Source organism: Prionailurus viverrinus, chromosome E2, assembly GCF_022837055.1.
Source record: "Prionailurus viverrinus isolate Anna chromosome E2, UM_Priviv_1.0, whole genome shotgun sequence".
Classification (NCBI taxonomy): domain Eukaryota; kingdom Metazoa; phylum Chordata; class Mammalia; order Carnivora; family Felidae; genus Prionailurus; species Prionailurus viverrinus.
This window is the reverse complement of record NC_062575.1, coordinates 49676929-49690555: the sequence shown is the minus strand read 5'-3', so window position 1 is coordinate 49690555 and position 13627 is coordinate 49676929. Positions and strand designations below refer to the sequence as shown.

Here is a 13627-nt window from a genome sequence, read left to right as displayed (position 1 = left end):
CACGCAGGAACTGCGGCTTGGAGTTTTTGTGTATTTTTTTTAATTTTTATTTTTTAATTTTTTTCACTTTTTTTTCCAACGTATAAAAAGGTAGCGGAGTTGTCTGTGGGTTTTTTTTTTTTTTTAAATGGTTAAATCTTTGGTTTGTTTCTTTTTTCTCTTGGAGGCCTTTATCTCTCGCACTTGCCTTTCCCACTCAGAGGCCAGTGGGGGCCCGCGTGTCTCAATCTTGCTCAGTCTGTCTCACTCTCTCTCTCTCACTCAGTTCCCCCTACCCTGGGCTAAAGGGAGAGAGAGGCACCCTGGGATTCAGGTGGGCCAGGAAATTAGTCAGGTCAAGAGGTCAGTCGCCTACTTGGCTAATCCCTTACCCTGTCTTCCCAGGGCAAGGGGCTTGGAGACCCTCTCTTGGCCCTCCCAAGGGAGAAGATGTCTGGGAAACTCATACCCTTCCCCCACCCCCCACTCCTGATCTTAGCCTCAACTCATACAGGGTTTGGGTTCCCCATTTCCACCCACCCCCACTTATACCCCCAGCCCCTCCCTCCCATTTCCAGCCCCCACCCTCCCAGAAGAGAACAGAGAGAGGTGTTTTAGTTACTGGCATTTCTTTTTTTTCTTTTTTCTTTTTTCTTTTTTTTTTTTTTGGCACAAAAGGCCCACCATTAGGGTAGACCCATTCTCTGTCCCTCCCTCAAGTAGGAGGTCAGGGCTGGGGAGAAGAGAAATTCAGAAGGCTCCCCCTTTCTCCAATCCACTCATCTTCCTCTCCTTCTAGCCCAGGCCCCTGGCCCCCCACCTCAGACATCTCACCTAGCCCAGAGCCTGGTTTGGGGTCTCCCTCCCCATCCTCCACATAAAGTCCCCCAGCCCCCCAACTCTCTCGCTCACACACAGACACACGGACACAGGCTCTGTACAGACCACAAAATAAAAACGATGAGATAGTTTTGTTTCCCGGAGTCGAGACAGGGGGTACTGGAGTGGAAGGGGCAGAGCGGGGTGGGGGGCATGAATTCCCCCATTACCTTCCCAACCCTGGCTCTCTCCAGCCCCCCAGCCCCTTGCCCTGGCTGGCCCCCAGCCAACGATATTTGGTTTCCTTTTTTTAACATTAAAGTTCTATGAGGTATTTGGTGCCTTATCTCGAGTCCTCGGGGGAGGGGGGCCCAGGGGGGAGACCTGGGGCACACTTGCCCCTCCCTCCCTCCCACCCCCTTCCCAATATTTGGTTTCACAGCTGTAGTTAAAGCTTGGGATTTGGTTATTTTTCCCCTCCCAGGAATTTTCTTTTTTTCTTGTTTTTCTTTTCCCAGTTATGGGGGTTGGATGGGGAGGGTCCCCACCACCCCCGGCTGCACAGGGGTCCCTCCACCAGCGTCAGGGCATCGGCCCCATCCCTGCCCCCTGCTTCCTCCTCTCCTCTCTGCCCCACTCCCCCCACATCGGGGTGGGGGAGAGGTCCCAGGTGGCAGGACTTGATGGGGAGGAAGCAGAATGAAGTGGGTGGTGGTGAGTCCTGGATTTTCTTTCCTTTTTTTTTTTTCTTTTTCTTTTTTTTTTTTTTTTGGTTTTTTTTTTCTTTTTGTGTGTTTTTTGTTTTTGTTTTTGTTTTTTTGGTCTAGAATCATAGTTTTTGTCTGAGTCATCTCCACCATGCCTTCCATGCTGCCTGTCTTCTCGGAGGGGTTTTTGGTCGCAATTCCTTTCACTTTGCTCTGCTCAAATGTCCTTCCTATCTGTTCAGGAGCCCTTGGCCCCCCTCTCCACCCTTGGGCTGGGGCCCAGGCCCTCTCGCCAGTCCCTTCTCTTCAGGAAATAAAAATGGACACACTCAGAGGTAGGGTAAGGGCAGGGAGTCGGTTCAGCGGAGAAGCTTACATTCCGGCGAGGACGGGTCGATGGCACGCCAGGCCCGGCGGTGCCAGGGCGGGAGGGGCGGCCACTCCGCCGCTGCCCAGACAAGGCACCCCGAGACCCCCGAAACAGCCGAGTCTCTGCCGTCTCCGTGGCCCAGCCCAACAGTTTCATCTCCCGGGTGGGAGAAGGGAGACAAGAAAGAAAGGGAGAACGCTGAGGCCTCGGGGCCCAGGGCGGCGTCCGCCTCTCCTCCGAGTGTCCAGCGGCACCCTCTGGCTCCCGTGTGCGCTGCCCGGCGGGGGCCAGGCCTCTGATTTCCATGGCTCGCGTCCTTCACAGCAACACTTTGGTTTGAGGAGAGACACAGCAAGTGGGGATTGAGAGGGGTGAGAGGGAAGCGAAGGAAGAGGGAGAGAGGGAAGCAGAGAGAGAACAGACTGAAGAGAACAGAAAAAGAAATCAAAGGAGGAATCAAACCGCCCGAAAGTTTGTTCGTTTTCCTTCGTCCATTCTTTTTGCTTTCTCATTCCTTTCTTCCTGTTTTTTTTTTTTTAAAGCTTTTTCAGTTGATTGGGGGGCAGGGAGCTTGGGGCTCTTCACCCCTGACCCTGACCGCCCTCTCTCAGCCCTGCCCACCCGCTTCCATCCGCCCTGGCTGAGGGACAGGCCCTGCCCCAGCCTCCCCCTCCGGCTTTCCCGAAGACGACGTCCATGAGGTATTTGTGAAGAGAAAGAAGCGTCTGTCCTTCCATCCGCCTTGGGGACCAAGGGCCTGGACCACTGGCGCAGGGACTTGGTTCCACCTCGCGGCTCCTTCTTATTCTTGAAGAGTCCTCGTCTTCTTTCCCTTAAATATATATATATCTATAAATTCTTTTTTTTCTAGTTTTAATTTATTGTTTGTTTGGTTTTTTTTGTTTTTTGTTTTTTTGGTTCAAAACTTTGTTGGCCTCCACAATAGCAGGAGGGCAAAAGTGGCTCCCAGCGATGTCTCTCCTCTGTCCGTCGAGATGTGTCCAGGGCTGGGCAAACAGGGGTCCAGCCAACACTCGAGGGAAGTCTTGTGGGAGTGGTGGCCACCACAGCGCCCTCTCGGATGGGGACCACAGATCATGGCACTGTCCCCGCCACATGGACCCTGATGGGGATGCCACCTCGAGGAACCCCACCACTGGGGTGCGTGCGTGTATACATGTGTGGGGGGGGGGGGGAGAGAGGAAGAGGCATCTGCCAGTATCAGAGGGGCACAGGGTGGGAAGAGTGAGGTGAGTTCTCTTTTTGGTTTCTGGTCAATGTCAAAGAACGTGAAGGATCCCACGGATAGGCACTGGAATATGAAATTTTTTTTTTTTTTTCAGGGAAACTGACAGACGAGGATGGAAAAAAAGACAACTTGAATGCCCTCACCTCATCCCCTCTTGCCTGAAGCTTCCACCTTCCCCTGGGCTGGGGAGGGGGGTAGATTCCAGAGCAGAGGAGGGTGACAGAGTTGAGGGGGGACATGTGAGAGCTAGAACTTCGCAAAACAGCCTAGCCCACCCTTCAAAGGGAAAAGGGGGGAGGTACGAGGGCTGAAAAGTCATCCCAGGCCTGCCCCTGAACTCTCCCCTGGCTGGGGGAGGGGAGGAGGTTAAAGCAAGACCCCCTGCCCAGGTGGGGAGAGTTGGGGGTCGAGGGAAAGGGGGGACACATGGTAGGGACACATTCTGTTGAGCGCAACGCTAAAAATTCTGTACATCCTTTGGATGAAGCTACTGAATATTTGGTGTAAGGTTGTTCAGGCCCTTTCTCTTTCACCTTCTGGAAAAGAACATTTGGCGGGTGGTTCTGGGCCCACCCCATCGGCCCCAGGCTGTGCCCCGTCTTCACTGGCCCAGGGCTGGGGGCTGGGGCTGGAGGCTGGCACATTCTCTTTTGCCTTCTCTGGCCCCCACTGGGGGAGGCAACGTTGGGGGTTGGCCCCACAGCCAGAGGCTCGGCGCGAGGTCCTCCCTGCAGAGGCTTCTCTGCCCCTGGCTGGGGTTCGTATTTGGTGTCGTAGCGGTGAGGGTGAGCACACTGAGGTCTGGCTCGCAACTGGTTTTTGGTTTGGTTTTGTTGGGGGATTTTTGGTTTTGGTTTTTGTTTTTCACCTCTGGTTCCTTTGGGGCAGCTGGTTTCTGTTGTGATTATTTTTGGTTTCTTTTTTGTTGGTTGGTTTCTTTCATTTTCTTTCCTTCTTTCTTTTTGTGTGTGTGTTTTGTTTGGGTTTTTTTTTTTGTTTTTGGTTAGTTGGGGTTTTTTGTTTTTGTTTTTGGTCTTTCCTCCCTTGTCACTCCTGTCCAAGGACCCTCCGCCCCACCACTGCTGGCCTCCTCGCCCTCTTCCCAGGCGGGGGACTGAGGTGGGGGTCAGAGGAGTAGGAGGGGAGGCAAGGTGGGCCCTCACTCGGGCTTGGACCCTGCCTCGGGGCCCCCGGGGCCTCCAGGGGTCTGTGCTGCCGCCTCACTGCAAGTGGAGGAGGAGGACGAGGACGAGGAGGAGGACGAGGAGAGGCCTGGAGACTTGCTGGAGATGGAGGCTGCCACGGCCGCAGCCGCTGCCGAGACCAGGCCCACGCCAGGCGGGGCGCTGAGCAGGGGCAGCCCAGCGTGGTTCAAGAAGAGCGGCGAGGTCACCAGGCCGGGGCTCCCCGGGGCCGCGCCGGCCGCCCCCAGCACCAGGTTCCCGCTGCCGTCAAGGCTGGTAAGGGGCAGGGTTCCACCAGAGGCCAGGGCTGGTGGGGAGAGAGAGAAGCTGGGCTGGGGGCGCCTTCTGGCATCCTGCCCGCAGCGTCCCCTGTCTTCCCATCTGCCCCACTGATCCCCATCAGCACCCCTCACACCTTCCCCAAAGGTGAGATGGGTATGAAGAGGCGAGCGATGCAGTGAGCAGGGGCAGGATGGCATGGCTGGAGCAGCAATGGGGGGGGGCTCGAGGCCCCAGGGGGCCAGGCTGGAGGCGATGGGAGTGACATGAGGCAGCACGCACCTTGGATAGTGGCCAAAGGGTTGTTGCTCATGAGGGCTGGACTCAGCCCGGAGCTCAACCCCACCATTGTGCTTCTGCAAGAGGCAAAGCAGAGGCGTTAGCAGGGGCAGGGACCCGCCGGCGGCAGAACTGGGGCGCGGCTCCCACCCGGGAAGCAGCGGCGGCGACCCTGCTTCTCTCCCCACAGCCTCCCTAACTGCAGCCGTCCACTTACCCCGTGCTGGGGTTCAGGCCCGACAAGCCGATAGCCGAGTGGCTGCCTTGAGGGCTGGGATTTGTGCTGTTGGTGGTGGCCGGGGGTGGGGGAGTGACAGAGGGGATGGAATTGAGGGGGGGCGCGGCCCCGCCCCCGCCCCCACCCCCTCCGGCTGTCCGGCTGGGGTGGAGCGTCCCCACAGCTGAGGATAAGGTAGTAACTGCCAGAGAGAGACAGAGAGATGGAGACTTGAGCTTCCACTCGTCCTCCTCAGAGGACCCCGGGTCGACTCCGGCTCGTCTTGCGGCCCAGCTCGTATCTCCTCCGGAGGAACAGACAGGCCTCCCGCCCTCTCTGCCCACAGCCCCGGTGACAGCAACCGCTAATCGCAGTGTGAGCAGCTGCCATGCACTGAGCCGAGCCCTGTGCCCAGTGCGCTCACACGGTGCGAACCCCGCCCCGAACCTCAGCGCCGGCTCCCCCTCTCCGGCGCACCCGAACCCGGCGCCCTGAAGACCACGCCCTGTGGCTCCCTCTGGGGGCCAGGCAGGGGGTTGCGGCTGTGAGCGCCGAGGAGGACGGGGCTCGGAGCCCAGACTCAGGCCAGACAGCCAAGGCAGCAATTTCCTGACTGTTATGCCCCACCTGTACCCTTGGACGAGTGCCTTTACCTCTCTGGTCTTCAGTTCCCTGATGTGGAAAATGGGCATAATAATAGAAGCTACTTCATTAAAAGGGTGTGAAGATAAAGTGAGTTAATATTCTTTCTAAAGAGTTTAGATAGTGCCAGGCACACTCTTACTACTTTATAAACTTCCACTTATTATTTCTTAACATGAGAAAAATCAATATGGCGTTTTTTTTCTTTCATCCCTTTTTTACTTTATTTATTTCAGTAATCTCTACACCCAATGCGGGGCTCGATCTCACGACCCCAAGATCAAGAGCTACTCTATTGCCTGAGCCAGCCAGGCTCCCGTTACACATGCCCTGCCCCAGGAAGGCAGCAAGGGGGGCTTTATGCACAAGTAGCCGTGTGTATATGTATGTGTGTATTACACACACCCAAATACTTATACATACTCTTATATGTACATATTCACGTATATAGCTTTGTAGGCATTATACATTCACAATAATTTTATAAAAAACTGAGGCTCAGAGAGGTAAAGTCACTTCTGGAGTTCACATAGTTTAAAATGTCAGGAACAGAACCCAAGTTCAACTTTTAGCAACCCCAGGCTTTTCTCATATGAAATCCTGGAGCAGATGAAAGCTGAACTGCTCCCGCAAGGAGGGGTAAGGTCACTCTCTCCCCTCTGTGCCCCCTGCCTCCCTCATCCCCAAGCTCAGCCTTGAGGCCCACAGGCACCCTAAGCCACTAGAAAAACCGGTGCCTGCACTGTGTCCTCCCAATGCCCCCTCACGGGCTTCTGCCCTCCCTGACCTGTTGTGCTCAGACTGCTGGAAGCTTGGGACAATGGCAAGGTCCCGGCGCCCCCTTGGGGTGTGACCTGGGGAGAGAGGAAAGAAGGCATGGTTAGGCCACTTTCCCAACAACCCCCATGATACTCTCTGACGGTAAGACCCCCGTTCATCTGCCCCCAGGCTGGGGAGAGAAGGGGCTTTGGGCACAATGCTATGCTTGTATTATGCCAAGTTCTTTCCATCATATCTATCTTAGCATCTACCTAAGTGATCCTGAGCCACAGGGAGGAAATAATCCTCAACTGAGAGTGTTCCCCCACCTCTCTTCTGACACCAACCAGTTGCAGGTCTGAAGTGCACACGTGCACGTGTATGTGTGTGTGTGTGTGTGGGGGGGTTATGATGACCAGGGGTGTCTCTGCATCAGAGTGTTGGGATGTCACATTGCCTTGATTTTCTGGAACCACCCAGCAGCCTCCTTCTTGGCCTCCGTGCCTCCAGTCTCATGCTTCCATCAGCTCTAGAAACCTCACTCTTAATGTGACCCTCTCCCTCCTCAACTCAAAACTCTTCCTCAGTTCCTCACCGCCTAAGGTTCAAGTTCGAGCTCCTCAGCATGTTACTTGGGAGTCTGGCCCCCGGCTATCCCCTACCCCTACTCATATACATATACATTCCCACTCCAACCACATTAAATTGCACTGGAGTTCCTCAGATTGGGCTCAGCACACCCAGTCTTCCAGGCCTTTTTGCACAGCAGCCCCTTGCCTGGGCTTCACGGGGCTGGCTACCTCTCCCTTGTCCTTTATAACTCAGCTCGGATGGTCCCTTCTTCCTCCATACCAGGGAGGGGTGGGACGCTCCTCCGGGCCCCTTGTTCCTCACTGTAGTGTCGCAGCCCTTTCCACACTAGATGCAATGAAAGGGTGTCCCAGTGTGTCTGATCCCGAGTGGGTCTGCGTGCTGCGGTGGGCCTGAGCATTACTCAGTATGTGATGCTGTCCCTGCCTGCCTCTGTGTGGTTGTGAACCTGTGTGTGTGGGAGTACCTCCATCCCCTACCTGGGATCCATCCCTGTGAGGCCCCGCCCTGTGATAACTGTTTTTGGCTATGTCGGTGTGTGTCTGTGGGTGCCTGCATCTCTCACATAAGACCGCAGTTCCTTGGAAACTGTGTCCCTGTGTGACTATGCTTTATCCATGTGACAGACGGTCCCCAAGGGTGAGTCTTCCTGCCTCCGTGCCAGGCACTGTGGACAACCAAGTAGGCCTGGCTTCACAGAAGCGCCTGCCTAGGGGCGGGGGTCTCCCAGAGCCTGCCAGAGCTTTATGCCCCCACCCCCCAGAAGCGTTCTCGGTACCAGATGGGGGCTGTAGCTGGCCGGCTTCCCCGGGCTGGGCAACATGGGGGCTGCGCTGCAGGGGTTGATGCGTTTTTCCTTCTGGCGCCGGTTGCAGAACCAGACGCGGATCACCTCCTTCTCCATGTGCAGCTGCTCCGCGATCAGCAGGATCTCCTCTGAGGTAGGCTTCTGGTTCTGCGGGCAGAAGGGCTCCGTTAACCGCAGGTCCGACCCCCTCCCTCCTCGGCCCCCATCCCCGCCGGCCGTCAGGGCCGCCCTGGAGGCCGGGGTCTCACCGCTAGAAAACTCTTCTCTAAGGCGAAGCGGACGTTTGTCTCAATGCTGGTCCTCTTCTTGCGTCTCCGGCCGGGGAGCCCGTCGAAACCCAGGCTGGGGCTGCTCAGCTGGTTGGGACTGGGCAGACTTGAGTCCACAGACATAGTCTCTGTGCCCGGGAGGAGACGGGGAGCGTGAGAGGGCGCCTCCCGCGCGCACAGCCGGCCGCCCGCTCTGGGAGCCCCAGCGCAATCCCAACCTGCGTCATTGAGCCACTTCTCCAGGAGGGGCTTGAGTTTGCACATGTTCTTGAAGCTCAGGTTGAGGGCCTCGAAACGGGAGATGGTCGTCTGGCTAAAGTCGTTGCCGTAGAGCTTGCCCATGGCCAGGCCCACGTCACCCTGGCCCAGTGGGGCGGGAATGGGAAGGCGTCAGGGCCAGACCTCTGGGCCACACCCTGGCCCCGCCCACCAGCCGACTTCGGCCTCTCGTCCCGCCCACCACCTGGCCACGCCCCCCGGCTCAGGAGTTGGGTAGCCGGTGCCCAAGAGAGGCGTGGCCCGTGCCTCACCCACCACCTGGCCAGGCCCGGTCATCCTCTGCCCATAGCCCGTCCTGCCCAGTGGCCCCAGACCTGCGTGAAGCCCAGCTTGATGCGGCGCTGCTTGAAGGTGCGGGCGAACTGCTCCAGCTCCTCCAGGTCACTGGGCTCCTCGGGGTGGGATGGTGGCTCCAAGCATTTGGGGGGCTGCGGGTGCGAGAGGTGCGGGTCGGGCAGCGTGGGGCGGGTCACGGCCTGGTGGGGTCGGCAGGAGGGTGGGATGCAGGGCCGAGGACCGGGATGGGGCTCAGCAACGGCTGCGCGGTTCCCCCTCCCTCCCTCCCTCCCTCCCTCCCTGCCGTCCAGCCTCTTCCTGCTCACTCTCCTCTACCTGTCCCCAGGAGGCTGATCCAGATCACTCATTGTCAGTCCCCAGCAAAGAGACACTCTGCTTCTCCACTAGGGTCCTCTCACTGCCTGGAACTCTCTGCACATACCCCCACCCCCAGCCTGCAAACTCCCAGAAAGGAGCAGCCAGCTCCTTTAATAATAATCCTTCATGATTCTTTACGGATTTCAACGCTCCCTCCTACCCATTTTTTTTTAACACCCCTTTCAAAAACTATGAACTATTTCAGGGTTTTTTCCCCCCGGGGGGGGGGGGGTGGGATGCGGGCCATGGTTTTCTCCTTCTCTCAGGCAGGGAATCAAGCACTGTGCTACCGAATTCCAGAGTAACTCGGGCAAGTTTCTTAAAATCTCCCTGGGCCTCCGTTTTCCCCTCCGCAGGATGGAAATAATCGTGGCTGCTCTACTGAACCCATGGGGTTATTGGGAGAATCCGGTTCAAGGTTGCAACTTAAGTGAAAGTATTTTTATTTTTACTTTTTTAAAGTGAAAGTATTTTTTAAAGTAGATGGGGAGGGTGACTGGGGGATTTACAAAGAAGCAACTGCTCTCTCTCTCTCTGGAATGCTTCACTTCCCTAAAAATAAAAGATCTGAAGCAGGTGGTGAGTGCAGCCACGTTGGTCACAAAAATCCTTGATCCATTACCTGAATGCTGGGGCCAGATGTGTTTTGGAATTCAGAAATTTTGCAGATTTTAGAAAGCCTACATGGGCACATATCAGAAATAAGGTGACCCCCCCATCAGGGTCAAGGCATCACCCCATAATTGAACACATTAACAGCCCCCAGCAAAGCAGGACTATCACACAGGAGGGAGGAAGGAAAGCCATACTCCTTGCCCCAGGTCTAGAGGGGTTTGGCAGCCAAATGACTTCTGGTCTCACATTACAAAAACAGCTTGGTTTTCCAAGCATTTTGGATTTCAGAATTGCAGCTCAGCCCTGTATTAGTCCGTACATTTGGGGGGCTTTCTGAAATTGTTCATATTTTTTGAAAGGACTGTTAAAAAAAATGGGTAGGAGGGAGCGTTGAAATCCGTAAAGAATCATGAAGGATTATTATTAAAGTCTAGAAGCCAGTCAGCAAACTGAAAGGCCAGGCCACAGCCTATAGGTTTTTTGTGTACTTAGGCACGTGTGCATTTTGGGACAGCAGGGGTCAGATCAAAATCATTCATCAGGTTTCTCAAAGGAGTCCATGTGTCTGAAAGGGCTAAGAGCCACTGGCCTGGCTGACTCCCCTCATTCTGTGGAGGAAGAAGCTGACCCAGACAGGGAGAGCAGCTTGACTGAGGTCCCATAGCAAATCAGTGGCACAGCAGGGCTGGACCCCAGATCTCCTGACTCCTGTCCTGGTCCTGATAGTTGTGGGGAGGGTCAAAGGGAGAGGAGGCCCTCTCCTTCCCACCCCTGCTCACCCAGCCTGGCACACGTGGGGGGACATTCTCACCTGCGTGGGCAGCCCGGCCCGGGGCTGGGAGGTCAGAAGAGCTCCCTGGGTTTGCTGAGGTAGCTGGAAGAGATTTGGCGTCGGTAGCAGGCCTGGAGAGACAAGGGGAATGCACGGGGTGAGGGGGGAGGGAGAGTTTTGTGGAAACATCGTCAGGGACCCATCCTGGTGGGACCTTACCTGGCTGACTCTGCTGGGCCTGCGGCAGCAGGAACTGAGCGGGTGGCTGGAGGTGGTGACCCGGCACAAGCACCAGCTGCTGAAGCTGGAGGAGCTGCTGTATGTCCTGGCAGGGAGGGGGGTGGACAGAAAGACAGCCTGAGTCCTGGCCCGGCCCCATCTGCATTGCCTGCCCTGGCTCCGGGCAGCGGGCAGCAGGCAGTGAGGGATAGAACCTGGTCTCTGAATGGCGCCCCTGAGCTAAGGGCACCCAGGAGGCTTCCCCCAACCCCGTGGCTACCACAGCGTCCTATCTGGGCTGTCCCGGGAGGGCTCGCTCTTTATTTACCTTTTCTTTCTTGAAGAAATATTTGCCTTGTCTTACATTCCCACAGAACAAATAGCATCGTTTAAAAATGTAAATCAGACCAACTCTTCCCTCCTTTTTAAAACACTCAAGGCAAATGATAATCATGTCTGGAATTACCTTTAAAACACTCCAGCAAATAGTGAGTGAGTAAATTGGTTCAACCACTTTGGAAGACTCTTTGGTAATGTTATGGTTTGAACTGTGTCCTCCCCTCAGAAGATAGGTAGGAATCCTAACCTCCAGAACCCTGGAGGGGTTCACATATATGTGAACCACATATATTTGTGCTCCATGTATATTTGTCAGATAAACCAACACTGATGCTTCATAATTTACTCAACAACTTTTACGCGCAGTTGAAAATTATGTGACTTAGAGTGACATTATTTTGCCTTCAGGGAAACAGAGGGATGACTCATGCCCCTCAATTCCTCCCAGTGCTATTATTATTCCAAAGACCAACTTAATGTCCTAGGAAGTAAACAAGCTGAGGAAAAGGTCAAGATGATCAAGGTAGAACTAAGTCTTCAGGATGGGTCCTAATCCGATATGACAGGTATCTATAGGGTAAGGGGGAGTTTGGACACAGAGACAAACATGCACAGAGGGCAGGCACTGTGAAGAGACCCAGAGAGAAGACTGGCCAACCTGCCAACACACTAGCTTGGGACTCGGAGCTTCTAGAACTGTGGAATAATGTCTACGGTTTGTTGTTGTTGTTGTTTTTAAATAGGCTTCACGCCCAGTGTGGAGCCCAATGAGGGGCTTGGACTCACAACCCTGAGATCAGGACCCGAGCTGAGATCAAGAGTCCGATGCTTCACCCACGGAGCCACCCAGGCGCCCCTAAATTTCCATTAAGACAGCCAGTTTGTAGTCATTTGTTAGGACGGCCCTAGCAGACAAATACTGGCACTGTTTATGAAAGCCGAGCCTACGCCTGCCTCATGACCCAGTGGTGCCACGCCAGGGTATAAGCCCCCATAAGTGCATATGTGTGCTCATCAGAAGACATGTATCATAATGTTCACGGCAGAACCATCTGTAATAGCCAAAACCTGAAGAAAGCCCAAGTACCCATCAAGAATCGAATAGGCTGGGGCGCCTGGGTGGCTCAGTTGATTAAACGTCTGGCTTCAGCTCAGGTCATGATCTCACTGCTCGTGGGTTCGAGCCCTGCATCGGGCTCTGTGCTGACAGCTCAAAGCCTGGAGCCTGCTTCGGATTCTGTGTCTCCCTCTCTCTCTGCCCCTCCCCTGCTCATGCTCTGTCTCTCTCTGTCTCTCAAAAAATAAATAAACGTTAAAAAAAAAGAATTGAATAGGTAAGTAAACTGATTCACTGGAACAACAACGAGAAGGGGCAGTCTACAATCTATAAGAACACACAGCACTATAAAGTTCCCAAACATGATACGTGGAAGAAGTTAGACATGATAGAGAACATCCTGTATGGTTCCATTTGCATGATAGAAGTTTGGGAGGTGGAGGTTAGAAGGCATCCCAGGGGCTCCTAGGGAGCTGGCCATATACAGTTCTCAATCTGGGTGCGAGTTACATGGGTGTGCTCAGTTTGTGAGTGTCAGTGATCTGTGCACTTTTAGTATTTGTTATACTTCAATGAAAAAATTTCAAAACCTTTTTATGCTTATTTCTTTATTTTGAGAGAGAGAGCGAGCGAGCAAGGGAAGGGCAGAGAGAAAGGGAGAGAGAGAATCCCAAGCAGCTTCCACACTGTCAGCATGGAGCCCAGTGTGGGGCTCGAACTCACAAATTGTGAGATCGTGACCTGAGCCGAAACCATGAGTTGGACACTTAACCAACTGAGCCACCCAGGTGCCCCTTTTTTTAAGGGAAAGAGGGAGAGAAAAAAAAATCCAGCATCTCCACCAAAAAAGTGAGGAGATAGATGAAACAGGATTGGCAAAATGTTGATATCTATTGAGCTGGGTGAAGGTACATGCGGTTCTTTATATCATACTCTCTACTTTTAGGTTTGAACATTTCCAAAAGAAAAAGCAAGACCCCCTTACACACACATACACAACACTCCGATGGCTTCTTGTAGCCAGAACAATACAATAAAAACTATTCATTTGATCTCTATGGTCCTTAATACTGAAACCTGTCCTAGTCTTCCTACCTCAGGACCTTTGCACGTGCAAAGGTTCCCTCTGCCAGGCAGTTCTAGTTCTTATATTCCTGGACCCTTCTTGTCACTCAGGTCCTCATGTAAAATCACCTCTTCAGAGATATCCTCCTTGATCATCTAATCTAAACCAGCCACCACCATACCTCCTGTTACCTCCATTTCACCTCCTTTATAAGACTTATCACTATCTCAAGGTACCTCTTTTTCTGTTTACGCTTTCACAGTGCATCTCCCTCACTGGTAAGTCAGCTCCACGAGAGTGTGATCTTGATGGTTTTGGTCATCATTATAATCTCAGCATCTAGAATAGCATCTGGCACCCAGTAAATACTCCACATATATTTGTCGAATGACCCAACACTGATGCTTCATAATTTATTCAACAACTTTTATGCGCAGTTGAAAATTATGTTACTTAGAGTGACATTATTTTGCC

General features: G+C 53.9%; 1 protein-coding gene across 11 annotated transcripts in view; it reads right to left on the bottom strand.

The window, feature by feature from the left end:
* Positions 1 to 920: 920 nt before the first annotated feature.
* POU2F2 (POU class 2 homeobox 2) overlaps positions 921 to 13627 on the bottom strand; it is a 35203-nt gene continuing 22496 nt past the window's right edge. For 5 of the 11 annotated variants that reach the window (XM_047835488.1, XM_047835487.1, XM_047835486.1 and 2 more), the window contains 10 exons: positions 10692 to 10797; positions 10512 to 10603; positions 8746 to 8907; positions 8371 to 8512; positions 8132 to 8280; positions 7854 to 8030; positions 6513 to 6579; positions 5084 to 5285; positions 4870 to 4943; positions 921 to 4615 (listed from right to left, as the gene is read on the bottom strand). In XM_047835488.1, coding sequence (XP_047691444.1) covers positions 4284 to 4615; positions 4870 to 4943; positions 5084 to 5285; positions 6513 to 6579; positions 7854 to 8030; positions 8132 to 8280; positions 8371 to 8512; positions 8746 to 8907; positions 10512 to 10603; positions 10692 to 10797 — 1503 coding nt within the window. In that variant the 3' untranslated portion in view covers positions 921 to 4283. The remainder of the gene's footprint in view (positions 4616 to 4869; positions 4944 to 5083; positions 5286 to 6512; positions 6580 to 7853; positions 8031 to 8131; positions 8281 to 8370; positions 8513 to 8745; positions 8908 to 10511; positions 10604 to 10691; positions 10798 to 13627) is intronic. The other 6 variants (XM_047835490.1, XM_047835493.1, XM_047835494.1 and 3 more) reach the window with 3 other exon arrangements.